This window comes from Sinohyriopsis cumingii, chromosome 7 (genome assembly GCF_028554795.1).
Source record: "Sinohyriopsis cumingii isolate HCF-2022 chromosome 7, ASM2855479v2, whole genome shotgun sequence".
Lineage (NCBI taxonomy): Eukaryota > Metazoa > Mollusca > Bivalvia > Unionida > Unionidae > Sinohyriopsis > Sinohyriopsis cumingii.
The window spans coordinates 111,196,240-111,215,374 of record NC_142967.1 but is presented as its reverse complement, the minus strand read 5'-3'; the positions used below and the strand labels follow the sequence as shown (position 1 = coordinate 111,215,374).

Below are 19,135 nucleotides of genomic sequence, written 5' to 3'. Positions count from 1 at the left end.
ATTAGAGGTAATACCCCAAATTACATTACAGTAGTCCAGGTATGGCTGAATATAACTTTTATTATAAAAGATGACCCTATACTGAAGAGGAATATATGTTTTGATTTGCCTCAATAACCAAAGAAAAGAATTATTCTTTTTAGAAATATGTTTAATAATAATAATAATAATAATAATAATAATAATGAGGACTTTGTAAAGTACCTAATCATTAGAAGCTCTAAGCGCTTTACAACATTAGACAACACCTATAAGATAAAAAACATATAATGATACGATTGCAAACACAAACACCATGAAATTAGAAAAAAAACCATAAAGAAACATGCTGAGAATTGAGAATGTTTAAGATAACATTATTAGGTCTTTTAAGTTTGTTCTTGCAGTCAAAATAAGTGATTTTTTTGAACACTCTTGAATGTGATCACTGTGTCTTTGTGTCTAAGTTCAGTGGGCAATACATTCCACTTTGCTGGGCCCTGGTATGCAAAAGAGCGCTGTCCATATGACTTTGTTTTCGTAGTGGGAATAATGAGTATACAATTATCAGAAGAGGAGCGTAAGTATCTTGCTGGTATGTACACGTGGGTGAAGTCAGATAGGTATGTTGGACTAGAGTCAATCAGTGAAATGTAGCACAGAGAACAGATTGTGTGTTTGATTCAGGATCGAATGGATAGCTAGTATAGGGTACAGAGCAGCAGGGATGGTGTGCTCTGATTGTGGTACTCTAAGTAAGATCCGATCAGCTATGTTTTGGAGTTTTTGGAGTAGATATTGAGATAAACCAGACAAAACTGAGTTACATAGTCCAGTCCTAAAAGTACTAAAGCACACACAGGTGTTTTAGTGGCATCAACTGAAAGATATCTGCGAATGGAGCTGATGCGTCTCAGCTCAAGATATGCAGCTTTGCATATTTTCATGACATGTTTGTGCAATGAGAGTACTGTCCAGAGTAACACATAGGTTTCGTACTGATCGTGTGAATTTAATGTTGGTGTTGCTGATATTTATTGTTTGAGGTAAAGGATGCGAATGAGAAAGTCTTTGTGTTGTGATCAGTATGGCTTCAGTTTTATCATCATTTATCTGCAATGTGAGAGTACTGTCCACAGTAACACCTAGGTTTCATACTGATTGTGTTAATTTAATGTTGGTGTTGCTAATATTTATTGTTTGAGGTAAAGGATGTGAATGAGAAAATCTTTGTGTTGTGATCAGAATGGCCTCAGTTTTATCATCATTCATCTGCAGCTGGTTACATGTCATCCATGATTTTACATCAGAAATGCACCTCTCTACACCTTGGATGGTAGCATTAACTTCAGTTGGGTGGCTAGATTTGTATATTTGGGTGACATCAGCGTACAGTCGGTGAGACACTGGATGATGATCTATGACACTTGAGAGCGGCTGAGTGTATAGAATGAAGAGAACAGGTCCAAGAACAGACCCCTGTGGAACACCACAACATATATCAACTGGGCTGGAGTGTATTCCATTTACATACCCAATTTGTGTCCTGTTGACCAAGTAGGACTTGAACCACATTAAGACTGTATCATGAATGCCAGATACTTGCTGGAGATGGTGAAGTAATATATCATGGTCTAATGTGTCAAATGCTGCAGACAAATCTAGGAGGGTGAGGACTGTAATCTTTCCGCTATCCTGAAAGCAGAGAGAATGTCATTATCTACTTTTAGAAGAGTAGTTTCAGTACTGTGGCAAGGGCGATATGCAGATTGTACATTGCTAAAAAGACTGTTTGAATTTAGATGAGACACAAGGTGGGATAGAACAACGTTTTCTAAGATTTATGATATGAATGGGAAATTATTAACTGGGCTGTAGTTCTTTAAATTGTTATGGTCTAGTGTTGGTTTCTTCAGCAGAGTCTTTACAATGGCAGTTTTGAAAATGATGAGAATTCCCCTGATGAGAGAGAGGTATGAATTACATCAGTTAGTGAGTAGACAAAGTAAGATTGTTATCCACGAATACACCAAGAATTCTATCTTGAGAGGTCATACTGAGGCTGACATTGTCAATTCGGATCTGGAGTTTGTCACTATCTAGCCTTGTTCGTTTTTGTTGTGTTGTAACTATTAGGGCTTTTGTTTTTTAAGTATTTATGATCATACTGTTTTCCTGGCACCATACTTGAGGTCTGTTGAGAGCATCTTGTAAGTTATTTTCAATTACTGTTTTGGTTTTACCAGTCTCATACAGTGTAGTATCATCTGCATAGAGGTCAGTGGAACAAATTGAAGTTCTAATCTTAACAGGTAAATCGTTCATAAATAGAATGAATAACAGAGGTCCAAGGATAGAGCCTTGTGGTACTCCACAATTAATATTTTTACTTTCAGAAAGTTGACCATTTAAAGATATTTTTTGCACTCTGTCAGTTAAATAAGAAGTAAACCAGTTTAGGGAGTTTTCCATTGATTGATAGAATTTTAGTTTTTCAAGCAAAATTTCATGGTTTACAAGATCAAAAGCTTTATGAAAGTCAACCACAATAGTACCTACCATTTCTCCTTGATCTAATATTTTCAGCCATTTATCAATCAAAGTTTAACAGGAGTGATTTTGGCAAAAGCCAGACTGATTATGATGAATAAGATCATAAGTGTTCAAATACCGTAGTTGAGAAAAGAATCATGTACATTTTTTTTAGTAATTTGGAGAGATAAGGAAGGATAGAGAAGGGCCTGTAGTTATTTACATCCTATTTTGTTCCTACTTTATGCAGTGGTATAACCTTGGCAGTTTTCCATGTGTGTGGAAGTTTATTAGACCTAATACTTTCATTATAAATGAAAGCTATCCTCTCTACAATTGCAGGTGTGGCTACCTTTAGTAGCCTTGGTCCAATCATATCAAGTCCTGTAGCTTTACAATCATCCATTTTTTAAATATATTTCAACACAAATTTAGGACTCATTTCAGGAATTTCAAACTTTTGGTATATTTTTAGCACAATATGTTTGATTTCCAGATGATCAGATGAAGTTCTGGGTTCTTTAAGTTTTTCAGCAATTTGAACAAAAAAGTTTAAAATATTTGAGGTGTCAGCTAGATTATCAGTACAAATGCCCTCATGATTGAGGGATAAAATTTCCGTTTTACTTTCACATTTGCTTGCCCCAAACCCTGTAAATACTTTCCAGATAGCTTTTGGGTTATTTTTGTTTTCATCAAGCACTTTTTTATAGTGCGCTTGTTTGGCTTTATATATCATTTTATTAACTTTATTCCTCCAAATTATATATTCAGTTTGATTTCCTACTAATTTTGTTTGGTCTCTTTCTTTATTGCTTCTAAAATTTCTGGGGAGATCCAGCCTGGCTGGTGGTCGTTCTTTATCCTGTGTGTTTTTAAAGGGGCATGTTTGTTCACTATACTGATGAACAGATCTGTCCAAGTATATAAAACATCATCAATATCTTCAAAGATTTGGACTGTATTCCATGGAATCTGTTTCTAGGAATTTAACAGTATCAACAATGCAATCATTCTTTATTTTTTTGGGACTGCTCCGGTGGCCTAGTGGTTAGACCGTCCGCCATGGATGCAGGAGGTCATGGGTTCAATCCCTGGTCGAGTGATACCAAAGACTTACAAAAACGGTACTAACAGCTGCCTCACTTGGCACTCAGCATTAAGAGGTTAGTGTTAGGACTAGTTGGTCTGGTGCCAGGATAATGTGACTGGGTGGGACATCATACTACGTGTCTGCGGCATGATGCCCCAGTGCTAGACATCACTATTAACTGCCACACTGCAGACATCATTGCGATATGACTGAAAAATTGTTAAAAGTTACGTTACAAATCCTAACCACACACACACACACACACACACAAATACACACACCTTTCCAATCATACACTAGCAAAAGACAAGTCACATTTTCTTGTAATTCTTACAGTTTGATGATGGCGTCTGACGAGTCCTAACACTAACCAACCGCTCCGGTGGCCTAGTGGTTAGAGCGTCCGCCTCGGATGCGGGAGGTCGTGGGTTTGATCCCCGACCGAGTCATACCAGAGACTTAAAAAATGGTACTAACAGCTGCCTCGCTTGGCGCTCAGCATTAAGAGGTTAGTGTTAGGACTGGTTGGCCTGGTGTCAGGATAATGTGACTGGGTGGGACATCATCCTACATGTCTGCGCCATGATGCCCCGGTGCTAGACATCACTGTAAACTGCCACATTCCAGACATCGTAGCGATATGACTGAAAAATTGTTAAAGCTACGTTAAAAAAAAAATCCCCAAATCCAAACTTCCTTTTTTGAACTACAGCTGCACAGTTGTGGGAAATAAAACTTAATAGTAATACTGAAACAATTCACAAAATTTACCATTTGATACAGCATCAAGAAATCTAATCTCAGAATTGAAATGGCTGAAATTTGAATGCAAATTAGCCTTCCAAAAGCCTTCCAAAAGGTCATTTTCATGCTCAAAGTAAAGAATGAACTTTGTCCAAAATATTTGCATGGTATTGCTTCATGTTAAGTCAGAAAAGCAGGACCTAAATTGAGATAAATTACAAATGATCATTGCAAATCACTATTTCCAAGAACAAATGCTTTAAAAAATAATTTGCTTACTCTGGTGCTTATCTGTGGAATAAACACCCCAAAGCAATTAAATAAAAAAGAAATCTAAATCTGTTCAAAACAAAATCATATGACTACTATTGAAAAGGCAGTGTACATTGTTAATATTGAAATACATGCAATTTATTATGTTAATGCATGTCTAGTTAAGGATGCTCTACAATCTTTACTTTCCCTGTTGTATTTACAATAGTTTATACATCTTGAGGGTCTCTGGGGAGAATAGAATAATATACTAACTGGGTGACCTTCATCAAATAAAGTTATTATTATTATTATTATTATTATTACATACATACCATTCATGCATACTTGTCATTGTACATGTCAACATCATGGCTCATAGTGGACAGTTTGATTGCCCCCATTTAAAAATCAAAGTAATACAATTTTCCCCCATTTAAAAATAATAGCAATACAGTTGTGCAATACTTGACATCCACTACATGGTGTTGAACTTAGTCAGCTACAGTAGACAGTACAAAATTTTCTTTTTAAGCTGTACACAGTGTTTTTTAAAATTCAAAGACTATCGCATTAAAATGCATTTGTACACATGTCAGTGCCTGAGAATTTCAATGTTGACTCATTGCTCCAGTATTATAGAGTTAAAGTTAATTATGTATGGTGCTGTGGTAATTATCATGGTTTAGAAGAGAAGATACATTTGTATATACATTTCTTAATTCTCTTGATAAATTTAATAATTGTATGTCTGTGATAAAGGAGCAAACCTTTATTTACTGTTAAATTTTGGGTCTGTGATCCCTGTTTAATATGGTACTATATGCAGCTACTCAGGGGCAGTGGTGTTAGGTTATGGTGCTGGCTGAGGCAGTTAAAATAAAGAAATTGTTATAGTGGTGGGATTGTTTGTTTGTAGATCAATGATAGCAACTTTCCTTAAATAGTCAAACATTTGGTTAGTGACCAATTGTTGTAAAATTTTAAACTCTCCATGTAGTTATACAGTGCTTAAAGTAGAGTTAAGTAGTTAAAGTTAATTTGGAATTAATTAGCTCATAAGGATAAAGTTTACAAGTAATTTCCCATTTAATATACATGTAATATTTTGGAAATTCTCAATATACATTACAAGTTGCAAAAGAGTGCATGGAGAGAGTGGATATATGGGTTTAACTGGATTATATAGTTTTGATTGTTTGCACTTTGGTATATGTAGACTTGGGTTAGATAAAGGGTATGTAGCAAACACAGTCAGACCTTAAGTTTAGTTCTAGAAAAGTTCTTCAGGGAATGTTTTCTCTGAAGTCTACTAGGATTGTTTATAAGCTGGGGTGCAACATAGTACAGGGAGTTAGTACTAGGAGCATTAGGGTTTGATTAAAAGTGGAAAAGAAAAACCCTCTCTTTTGCCTAATTGCCCTTAGGACATATACATTAAGAGCTATAAAACCATAACCAACTAGGACCCCAAATTGCCCAGGTCCATATAAACCAAGGACCTGTCCAGCAACTAAGTCTTACATGTAAATACAGTGTATTAACATAAATATAAGACAGAAAAAAATGAGTGCTAACTAAATTCAGATAACAGCATTATTGCTTATTCAATCATATAAATATTTCATAGGGTAAGCTGAATATTTTTTAACGTTCCCAAAACATGTGATCATATCTTTTATTGGTGGATCCTCTTTGACTCCCAATGTTGTAAACAGCTAAAACTTTAAGTCTAAAAGTTTTTAGTTCAAGACAAAAATAACAAACAGATCAAATACAAAATATTTGCCATTCAAACTTGTTCAGTGCAAGATGTGAAAACAACCGATAAAGTCAATTTATATACAATCAGTGGCTCCAAAAGTAACAATTCATTTGGCAAATAATCACGTTTCCCCTAGCCTTGACCATCTGATTTTAGATACTTTGATGTTTTTGTTTTCAAAATATTGAAAATGGGGTGGGAAAGGTAATAGGAAACTCAATTACTAGGCAGATCTCTCAGCCTCAGATGAATATTTACTCTGCAGGATTACCCTGACAACAACAGCAATAGCAAAGTTAAGACAAATATGAAGGACACAAACATTGCTCATGGTTACAAAATAAAGCTGATGTGTCCTCTTGTCATGTCTGTTTTTCTGTATGCTTGTGAAACATGAACACTAGCATCAAATCTACAAAAGAGGATTCAAACCTTCAAAATGAGATGCTACCGAATGATCTTGAGCATCTCATACATTGACTATGTAACCAACAAAGAGGTCCATAACAGGATCCAACAAGCCATCAGACCCTATGAAGACTTCTTGACCACCATAAAAATATGCAAACTGAAGTGGTATGGTCATGTCTCAAGATCATTTGGACGCAGAAACAGTCTTGCAAGACACATTGGAGGCAGAAGAAGAGGCAGACAGAAAAGGAGGTGGGAAGACAACACTAAAGAGTGGACAGGCATGGGGTTTGAAGATTCTCAAAGTGCAGTTGAGAATGAGGAAAGATGGAGAGAATTGGTTGTGAAGTCATCTCTGGTGCCCCTAAGATCTCTTGGGTTATGGAATTGATGATGATGATGTTATTGCTACATATTATTCTTCTCAACAATAAAGTCATATCAATTTTTCACAAGACGACTTGTTATGGTGTCTGCTGGGTTAGAAATAAAAATGGCTCTGATCTGCCCTATATTATGGATGCTACAGCAGCAAACTTGGAAATTGTATTATCATTAAAATCTTGTTACCATCGCTTCTTCCTTGAAAATCTTGTCACTACTCCCCCACAGTGAAGTCCCATTGATATGTGCTTTTTATAAAAAGAACACTTATAATGTGTAGTTAGTTCCAAATTAATATGATGCCGACCTGACCTTCAGTATGGCCATTTTAAAAGTCTTTTTTATTGCAACTGTTCCTCGATTGATCATTATATCAGAATGGGGCTTTAAGCAAAAGACATTTTGAGATGTCTGCTTGATCCTAAATGAAAATGGTACTGATTAGATATCATATATGACCACCATGACAGCCATTTTGAAAATCTTATTATTACAACTTTTCTGGAATGGAGAGTTATTTTGACATGGAGTTTTCTGATTGCTCTAATATGGCTGCCATTTTAGAAACTCTGTTTTTTTGCCAAAACAAAAATATGAAATGGTTTCCAAACTTATAAGTTAAAAAAAAGAAATTGGTTTCAATATGAATTCCTGGATATTCTAAACTTAAAGACATAATAATGTTTCCTACTTTAAATATTTTCAGCATGGTTTGTGTTTTCTAATTTCATGGTGTTTTTTGTAATCTTATCATTATATATGGTTTTTAGGTGTTGTCTAATATTGTAAAGCGCTTAGAGCTTCTAAAGATTAGGCACTATACAAAGTCCTCATTATTATTTTTATTCTTATTCCATTTGGGTAATGGAGCCTCAGTCACTTCAAGGGACTCGTGTTTTATTTTTTATTCTGTCAGCAACTTTGCAGTCCTTTGCTTAGCATGTTCCTACATAACTTAATACTTGTAATGATACCATTATCCTAAATACATGCTCAAGTACGGTTACTATATTGCATTTTCACACCAAATGTACAAGACACTCTTTTCCCCAACAATGAGGATTAATAGCAATGTATTTCATTTATCCAAGACCATGCTAGTAAGAAACTGGAGAAAAGTCGAGTGAAAATATAGATTATTTTCTGATCATGTTTTGATAATATTGATGAAAGTCAGGAAAACACCCAGGAAATTTCTGTCACCACTTGATGAGAAACAGTTACATAATTGAGTAATAAGTGATCTGGTTGTGAGTTCATTTTTTTGAGTTATTACCAGAATATTTGGTGGTTGCAGTATGGATCATTTGGGTGCTTACCGTAAACATATTTGTTTAGATTCGTCTAGTTAGTCCAAAGACAGCTCCATAGTGGCATGTTTTCTTAATAGAAGGTATGAAGACCAGTCTAGAGTCACAATTAGCCACTATGTCCACAAACTTGGTCTGTAAGAGTTTAAGCAATAAATTATACAGCTTATCATCGATAGTTTATGTTCTAAAAATATTGAAAATGTGTTGCGATAAAGCTTATTATTTCAAAAATGGAACATGGCATTAAACATGATTGTCAGTAGTAACCTTGACAACAGCTCTCTGTTATAGTGAATTTTGCAGCGAAATATGGCTAAATATGTAGAAATCTTCAAATTTAACTGGTTGACCAAAATGACTTACTGCACCAGTTGATAACCACATTTTGGTGGACCGTTGAGAGGACAGTATTCCATTCAGCATGGTTGCATATTAAGTTAGTACAATCAAGGCTAAGTCTGGCAGTAGCTTTTGAAAGGGGGTTAATTCTTAGTTATCTCTGACCATTTTTGTTTTTTTTAGACATTTTTATGTTTGGGGTGTGAATCATTCAGAGTCAGTCGCCTTTCAGAAAGTTGCAAACTTAAAAGATGTTACATCAAGTCATACCTGCATGAAATCAATAGAAAAATGATTTATTTTCTAAGAAATTGTGAATATTATAATCTTGACATCTTTGGTCCACTGACTGACAAGACATGTCTGAAATAGACATAATATAATGGCACAAGAAAGACAGTAGACAAATGCACACCAAGTTTGATTTTCCTTTGGAATAACAAGATATTCTGTTTGTATCCTGCTGAAATTTTGGGTCCAAGTCAAATTTATACCTGCCTAATTTAACTATTTTCTTACTTACAGTGGATTGATATCACTGCATTTCAGCAAGTATCAGGTTGGTGGAGGCATATGTGTGTGTATATACGATTTCTTAGTTTAAGACCATAGAGTCATAACAGTTATGACTGGTCTTAAACTAAGAAACAGAAAAAGCAAAACAGACAAGTTTAGTAAAATTTCAAACAAACAAAAAAGTATTTCCCTAGCATAGAGTGTTCCAAATTTCAATCTTGAATGTGCTCACGTACCAAGAGTCATTGATATATTACATTGATGTACTGCAGACTATCTTTGAATGAATTAGTGTTAATCCAGTAAATGAGCATTTTAGTATTTCACAGGACAATTTAAATGAATCCATTCAAATTATGTTTGAACAGATCTAAAAATAACTCTTCAAGCTGATCTTAAGAGAGGACCAAATACTTTTTGTTTACCTCTACCATATATAAAAACCTAAGACACATTGTAATAACCATGATGTGAAACATAAGTTCATTTCCAGAATATTCTGAGGACAAAAGGCCCCCTGTTTTGGGGGCCTAAGTGAGTCGATGCGAGAGGTTGCTGGTTTGAGCCCCAGCCGAGTTACACCAAAGACAAAAAATGTTACTAGCAACTGCCTTGCTTGGTGATCACCATTAAGAGGTTAGTGTTAGTACTAGGCAGCCTGGTGTCAAAATAATGCGTGTGGGAATGATGCCACATGTCTGTGGGCATGATGTCCAAGTGATGTAGACATCACTATAAACTGCCACACTGCAGACATCATAGCAATATGGCTCTAATTGCGAAACCTACATTAAAAATCTTAAATGCACACACACACACACACACACACACACACACACACACTCAAAAGGACAAGTTAACATGTCTACAAATTACTATTATTGTAAAGTACAATCTACAATCATGGTTAAATGTTGTAACTATCAAAATTTGTTTACCGATGATCTTTAGCTTAAACTACAGACTACAATCATGGATAAAAGTTAAGCACACAACACAGATGTATATATAACACTATCCCAATGAAATATGCATTTTAATTGGATAATGAGGATTAAGCTGTTTAACAAATTAAGCAGGATTCTTGTGAATTACCTTTTGTGCTTAATTTGAAGTTAAGATACACAAATTTCTCAAAAACTGCTGAACAGAATTCCACAAAATTTGACAGAAGACATGCTTATTTTACATAAGGTCTCTGAAATTGATACAAAAATGGCCAAAATTAATGAAAATAAATCAACATTTAAACAACTTATGCTCAAAGTGTGCTTTGCAAAATTCTATATTGATTTATGGAAATTATTCCTGAAATAAAGGTATTGTTGATTATATTGAAAGTATTCCAGTTGACCATCAAATATGCTTTTCATTTGATGGTAACCATTAATAAAAAATAGAAAATCCCTCAAATGTGTTTCCACAAAATGTGCAGTAATGTTGTACCAAATTAGTCAGAAAGCATTTAATCATAAATGCCTTTAAGTTTTCTACAAATGTTGACAGTCTGAAATAGAATACCACTGACATTACTAAAATATAAAAACTTTTGAATATTTTTTTAACAAAGGTTCTAGACTTTTTTTGGATTTAATAGAACAGTTGCAGTTTAAATGTTTTGAGTTAATGATATTGATCCATCATCATAAATGAACATGTTTCCAAAGCTAGAAAACTATATAACAATTTCTTCTAAATAAAAGAGCAAACTACTCAACAGAATATTTGACCAAACTGTGTATCAAGCGTTCTGGAATAAAGGACTTTCTGGGTCATACAATGCTAATATGCCATCAAGATAACCATGCACTGTTTATAGAAACAGAGGATGACAATGAAAACAAATCTATTGAGATGTACACCAGCAAAAGAAAAAAGCATTGGTATGAAGATTAACGGTTTCTGAATTGTTTACAAATTATGTTGATCCACAATGATTCATTAAGGCAACCAGTACTGAAGATATGAAACTCTTTAAATGATCTCTTTTTCAAATATTCCAACAGATTTAGTCCAAATTTGAGAGACTTCATCCCAAAATAAAGGCCAATCAATTTTTCACAGATTGATGCAATATTGCCATGTGTTATAGCTTCCATTACTTAGAAAAGTTAATCTTTAAACATCTTTTCAAAAATCACTTAAAATAGTTGACCAAATTGTGACAAAACATATCCTGTTTTGGGGCTTTAATTTGTTCACTGTAATGCTGACTTTACATTTAATATGGCCACACAGAGTAAAAGTAGGAACTTCTTTATATAGCCAGTCTGTAGAAGTTTGAAATAAGGACAGTAATGCCATATGTTTTGCCAACTTTGCATTTGGCTTTTAGATAGCTGTCAGCCAGGTAAATAATCTTGGGTCCAATTTGATATCATGTTCTAATTTTTCCACACTTCTGCTTAGTTACTATTGGTAATTCATTTTGTGATTTGGTCTAAGGCCCATTTGTTATTTGGTTCAATAATTTATGACAGCATACATCATATCTTTATTGTATTCCATTTAATATCTGTTTATTAGTATTGGAATGTGAATATGTACAGAATGTATTTAAGCTATACAAGAAGTGCTCACATAATAATAATGCTGTTTTTAACCTATATGCATAACAATTTATAACATTAAAATCTCTATTTCGGGAATCTATGTCAGCTTGAAACCTGTTGCTTTAGAGTAACAGTTCTACAACAGCATTGTCTTTTGAACCTTCTTTGTCTTAACTTACCTTAGTGAGAGGAACGTAGAGTGTGTGTACCTGTTTGGTTTTCTAAGCTGTCAATGTTATCATATTATATCAATATACAGTACCATGATTTAAAATCTTTACATGGGCATTGACCTTTATTCGCATATACTGGAAATTTGTATGCCATAAATATTTCCCTGTCCCCTGTGGTCAGTAATTAAGTATGAGGCAGAATTCTAAATTGTAATGACTTGTATACATTTTGTTTATTTCTTCAAGGTCAACAAAGTGACAGCAGCAAAACCATCAGATTTACAAAAGTTGATGAAGACAGGCGTGAACAGGCGCAGCATGAATAACAGAACATTATGCTGTCAGTGTCATGAATCCCCCAGTGATAGAGTTTGAGATTCATTTGTCATTTTCCACCTTGCTTTTTTGTGATTGTATAAAACAAAAAATCACAAGTTCAATCTCAGTTACAGAAGATGTACATGTTTGTTATTTTGTTAAACATGGGGACTATGAGAAAATGGAGACCACGTGAAGTAACTGCTGGTGACAAGTGATCAGTGAGCTATCAGATTGTAGCTCTAGAGTTGTATAGACAGGAAAGTCTTAGTGTAGACCATGGAACTCCCTTGGCTGGTCATTTAGGGATCATTAAGACATTACAAGATCTTGAATCACTTTTAATGGCCGCAAATGTAAAGTGATGTTTGTAAATACTGCAGATCTTGTCACACTAATGGTAGAAAACCCCAAGCAAGATACCTAAGGCTTATCTTCAACCTATTCCTGCATTTGACGAACCATGGGAGACTATTCTAATCCCTTACCTAAGACCAAGTCAAAATTTGACGAACCATGGGAGACGGTTCTAATCCCTTACCTAAGACCAAGTCAAAATTTGACGAACCATGGGAGACTGTTCTAGTCCCTTACCTAAGACCAAGTCAAAATTTGACGAACCATGGGAGACTGTTCCAGTCCCTTACCTAAGACCAAGTCAAAATTTGACGAACCATGGGAGACTATTCTAGTCCCTTACCTAAGACCAAGTCAAAAATTAAATTAAGGTATGACAAAGCTGCAGTGGAGAGAACTTTCCAGTGATAGAGCTCTGTTCCTATTGCTTATTCTTCAAAATTAGGTTTTATGTTCCTTAAAAAGTTAGAAAGAAAATGAGTTAAATTAACAATATTAGTACTACTAGGATATGTATACTTTAAAGGAGTACAATGGAGCCCTGCTATAACGCGATAACTGGGGTCCAAAAATATGGATCGCATTAATATCGGGGTTGCATTAATGCAGGGTTTTACATTATTTTACTTCTTTCAGAGAACAACTCATTGGCACATGTACGTGTATTCATGTCTAATGTATATGATGAATAAGGTATAAACACTGTTTACTATCGCGCCGTCGTGGCATGCAGTTCATCTATAATGCATGTACTTCCATTGAAAAATTGCAAACAGATTTACAACATTCAATAAAAACAAATCCCCAGATCACTGAGTATGAATTGAACGTCTAATATACAGCATGAACAGAGTATCAACACCATTTACTTGCAATCTGATATTGTACCGTGGGGGCTTGCAATTAATCCATAATATATGTAATTCATTTGCAAAAATTGCATACATGTTTAAACTATTCAATAAGGTTGTCACACATCATTATGTGTCTGAATTCAGTGGGAAAAAATTAACAGCAAAATTAAGTTAAGAAAGTCGAAGCACGTATATGGTTCATTATTTTCCAGGGTCTATGAACGGTGTCTGTAGAAATTTCATGCTGCTAAAATTTTCAATTTTCTCATATGCATTTCCATGTACATTTACCAATGGCAAATTTCCAATAATTAATGCTTGTATGCCTATTCATTTGAACCATTACAGGAAGAACAATTAACGATCAACACATGGTTTCAGGTGCATATAACGTTTAGTTCAGATTTTGTGAATGTCGAAAGAAACGTGTGAAAACTACTATACTAATCATTGCGCAAAGTGCAGATAACTACTTGCATTTGTGAACTTGCTTTTCCATAACGGTAAAATATTTCTATAAAAAATAGGAAATTGATTTTAAAAAAGGGCAGGGAGGGGGGCATCAGATAACTGTCCCCCCCCACACACACACACACTTATCAAAAATAAAAAGAAAAGGTCTTTTATGTGTTGTTGTTTGCACCAGGTTTATTGGGTATTTTTTTATAAGAATTTTGATCCAAAAAAATTTTAAAAGAAAATGTTGATCAGGTTTTTATGTCCTATTGTTATCTATAGGGTTGTTCATCCGAGTTCGGTTTCTTTCACCTTACTCGAAATGCCTCCACTGAGTTCTTAGTTGACCTTGGCTAGAGGTATCCTACGTCCCGTGTGTGCTATGTGTATATATGCTATATTATGTGTGTGCTATGTAGTTTTCGTGTAGGGACAGCCCATTTCTTTCAATTCATTCCAGTTGTCTTAATATATGTTTATATTTGGATATCACAGATCCACTGGATAATTTTGATAAAATTTTGATATTTAAAATTTTTATTAATATTTTTGAGTTCTGGCAGTGAACGGTGTGCTACAGGTTTGTCATAAAAAAGTAAACCTATTGTTTTACATGCGTGTTGGTATGTGTCGTTCCTCGCATTAGTTAAATTCTAGAATTAAGCTGGTTGCGCTTGATTCGGGGTCCATACTTTCTTTATTTAATTGTATTTATCCTGACTCGAGTTTGGCCACCTCTTTATTATTCAACCTGTTAACCAAAATATCTAAAAGGGTTTAAAGAAATTTCCGTACGAGGGAAAAGAACTGTACAGTAAGGGAGCTGTTTTGTTAGATAGGAAAGGTAGAGAAGATTATTCGTTGCCAACTAGCCTATTCCCCTATTTTTCTGTATGGTCTGCTAGTTTTCTACATGGGGTGTTTTTCCCAGACTATTTCATGGACCTGTTCACTTCGCGTAGTGCCATGTGACATAGCCCCATGACATCATTGCCTCGTACTTTTCCCCCACATAGATTCCATGTTCCATCCATTGGTTTCTTTTCCTTAACCCTAATAAAACTTAAGTACATTTTAATTTAGGTCCGGGTTAAGGGTGGAGTGAGGGCTCCAGCCCGCACACTGGTGGTGGAACACCCCTAATGGGTAGCAAACCCAAGCTCCCCTCTCACCCACCCCTCCCATTCCTTTTCTTTATTTCAGTAATTTTAAAATTTGAGATATTACCAACGGGATTTAAATTGACTCCTTATTTGATCATTTGGATGCTTAAAGAGAGTGAGAACACATGTCTGAGTTGAGGGATGAGGTCGGGGCTCTGGCCCGCACACTGGCAGTAGCACACCCCACATGGGTAGCAAGCCAAAGCTCCCCCTCCCACCCACCGCCTCATGGTGTCTCACACCCCCTCCATACATGTTATACATATATTTATTAAGTCAACTTGTTTATTTGTATTATTTGCCTGCATGCCATCATGATCTCAATTACATGATTAATGACCTTAAAAATTGTGCTTTTGTCAAAATCTTCATCTAGGAAGAGTATGTTATTCCTTCGGTACCGTTCTCTTTTGCAGATCTCTATAATTAAATGTATTATTTGATCTTTCCTTTCATCGCATTGTGTGATTACATGGTTTTAGTAAAATAAGCTCTTTTGCATAAAGGGCAATTTGGTATTGACTTTATCATATGTCTCCTTAATGCAACATCCCCAGTTAGCCATGCATTGTGAAAGTATTTAAAAATTAGGCTTTGTAATTTTAGTGATTTGATTTCGGACCAGTGCCCCAACACTCTTGGGCAATTAACCCCCCAGTTTTCTTGTTCTATTTTATATCTAATATTTTTCGTGATTTCCTCCCTTATCAGTTATATATTCCCTCTTTCTTTTTATTCCACAAATCCTTTTTTCTCTAAATTTAATTTTGAGACCTTTAATATCCCTTAATTTTTCTGGGTACCTCCAGTTTTTTCAATAATTGACTATTTTTGTATATATCTGGTCTGTTCTTTATGCTAAAACCAGACCAGCATATATATATATATATATATATATATATATATATATATATATATATATATATATATATATATATATATATATATATGTATATATATATAGGCATTCCCATGGAGTCTTTGGTTCTAGGTTTATCGTTTTGAATCTGTTCAGTATATTTGCGCATTTTAGTAGTAGTGGGCTTGGTAGTGCAAACCCCCCATCATATTTGATATATACAGATTTGCCTTTATTATATCGTGTGTTGTAAAGCCCCATATAAAGTTTATTATTTCATTGCCTGTTTTATTCAGTACTTTATTTTATGTATCTACTGATTTCATGATGTAGTTCATATTCGATTAGAAGTATGTTTTGGCCACTTCGGCCCACTCCATTATGCATAATGGCATTTGTGCCCAGATGTTTATATTTTCCTTTATTTCCCTCAGCATACTCTTATAGTTTTCTTCACCATCATTTTTCCCCAAAGTAAATTCCTTGTGATTTTACCCTCTTTTTCAGTAGGTGTGGTGAGATTACCGGGTGGTTAACCTACCAGTTGCCTATTTTTAATATTTCTGTTTTATCATTTTTTTATCTTAGATCCAGATGCTTTGCCAAATTTTTCAAATTCTTCTAATAGGTATTTGAAGGATCTGGTATCTCTTTTAAAGTTGGTGCATTCATCTGCATGCTGGAGCATTTTAACTCGTACCGTAAATTGGGGATTTTTATCCCTTCAATTTCGTTCTTGTTTCTTATCCTATGGCTTAAGATTTCAATCGCTATTACATATAATAGCATAGACAATGGGCAGCCTTGCCTCACCTATCTTTGTATGCCAAATTCTTTCATGATAGAGCCATTTACTTGTACTTTTGTGGTTATCATTTTGTACAGGATTTTGGTCCACTAAAACCAAATTCTCTAAAATGTTTGCGTATAGTTGTGTTCTAATCTATAGAAAGCTTTTTCTTGGTCAAAAAGTAGCATAGCACCTTTCTGGCCTGTTTCATTTATGTAATCAATTACAGCTCTTACATTTATAATGTTGTTTTGAATATCTCTTTCCACCACAAGTGATTAGAGCGTCCGCCTCAGATGTGGAAGGTCGTTGGTTCGAGGCCACCCCCCCAAGTGATGCCAAAGACTTACAAAAGTGATACTAACAGCTGCCTCGCTTGGCACTCAGCATTAAGAGGTTAGTGTTAGGACTGGTTGGCCTGGTGTCAGGATAATGTGACTGGGTGGGACATCATGCTACATGTCTGCGCCATGATGCCCCAGTGCTAGACATCACTGTAAACTGCCACATTCCAGACATCGTAGCGATATGACTGAAAAATTGTTAAATCTACGTTAAAAAAAAAATCCCAAAATCCAAACTTCCTTTTTTGAACTACAGCTGCACAGTTGTAGGAAATAAAACTTAATAGTAATACTGAAACAATTCACAAAATTTACCATTTGATACAGCATCAAGAAATCTGGTGTCAGGATGTGACTGAGTGGGACATCATGCTACATGTCTGCGGCATGATGCTCCAGTGCTAGATATAAACTGCCCCATTGTGGACATCGTAGCGTGATGACTGAAAAATTGTTAAAGTTAGGTTAAAAATCTAAATCACATAGCATCACACTTCCACCACAAGTTTGATTTATGGTAATTGTTTTTGTTGTTGTTGTGCAGTATAACGGCATTTTTCAGCACACGATAGGCTATACATGGCGGCCAGTATTAATGGTGGAGGAAGAACCCGGGAAAACCTCGGAAAGAACCACTGACCCATGAGAAGCTGCTGGCAAGCTTTTTCACATACATACATTACTGAATCTGAGACTCGAACCTGCGCAGACAGAGGTGAGATGGCAGTGATCCATAACGGAGAGTGGTTTAGACCACTCCCCCCTCCCCCGATTTATGTTTAAGATTTTCCCTATTCCGTTTTTTACTCGATTCGCTAAGATCCTACTTAAAAGTTTTAATCCAGATTTAGGAGGGAGATGGCTCTCCAAATTTTAAAATTTTCTTTGTCTCCCTTCCCTTTGTACATAATAATACCCTCCCTCATAGTTTTTGTCATTGTATCATTTTTTAAGAAAATATTGTTGTATAGTATTTCTAGGATCAGCGATAACTCACCGTGGAATCTTTGATAGATTTCCGCGGTGAGTCCATCTCCATCTGGTACTTTTCCTTTAGCTAATTGTTTAATTGTTGTATTAATTTCTTCTGTCGAGATGAGATCGACACATATTTCCCTATGTTCTGTTGATATCATCTCGCACTGTACTTCCTCTTGGAAACTATGGTATTGTTATCAGTTTGTTGCGTAGTGTATTGGTCTTTGTAATACTGTACGACATACTCCATAATGTCATTATTTTCGTTAATTCTTTATTGTTATCTTTTATCTTGTCCAGTCCCCAACCCCTTTCTCATTTCCTCCCTTTTGTATAATCGTTCAGCTTTTTATATAATTGTTTGAAATTTTCCAGCTCTAACGCTCCTTCCTTTATTTTTCTCTTCTTCTCTTTATTTTAACCTTTTTTGATCATTTCTGTTGTTTCCTCTGTATTAGTTTGTTCTAATTGTGATTTAATTATCTGTCTTTTACATATTGATTAATTCTTTCCATCTTCTTGAATAGGCAGTTGCGTATTCTTTAATGTCATATTTGAAGTTATCCCATTCTTTAATTATGTTTACATGTTTGAATCTGAACATTTTCTTATATCCCTTTTTGTCATTTCTATGTATTCTCTTTCTTCTACTATTTTATTTTTTAATCTTCCATATCCCTTTTCCCCATTGACTCATATTTGTAATTAATACTTCTTTTATTATTATTTTGTGGTCCGATATTTTAAATTTTATTATTTATTTCTTTCTTCTTTTTCTTTTCTCGTAATTCATGACAAAATAATTATCTAGTGTGCTTGCTTTGTCTCCATATTCATATAGGTATTCCGTTCTTAAAATATTTAGTATTCTATACAAATCTACTAGTTTATTCTTAGATATTAAATTTTCCATCTCCTTTTTAATTTTTATGTCGTTTGGAGTAAACTCCCTTACCCAGTTAA

General features: G+C 34.9%; 1 protein-coding gene across 4 annotated transcripts in view; it reads left to right on the top strand.

Annotated features, from left to right (window-relative positions):
• Positions 1 to 19,135, top strand: part of LOC149795930 (uncharacterized) — a 150,062-nt gene that overhangs the window by 109,771 nt on the left and 21,156 nt on the right. For 2 of the 4 annotated variants that reach the window (XM_089965853.1, XM_089965854.1), the window contains one exon: positions 12,300 to 12,393. The exons of 1 other annotated variant lie outside the window; for it this stretch is intronic. In XM_089965853.1, coding sequence (XP_089821979.1) covers positions 12,300 to 12,379 — 80 coding nt within the window. In that variant the 3' untranslated portion in view covers positions 12,380 to 12,393. Of the gene's footprint in view, positions 1 to 12,299; positions 12,796 to 19,135 lie in introns of those variants that run through there. One more of the 4 variants, XM_089965852.1, reaches the window with a different exon arrangement.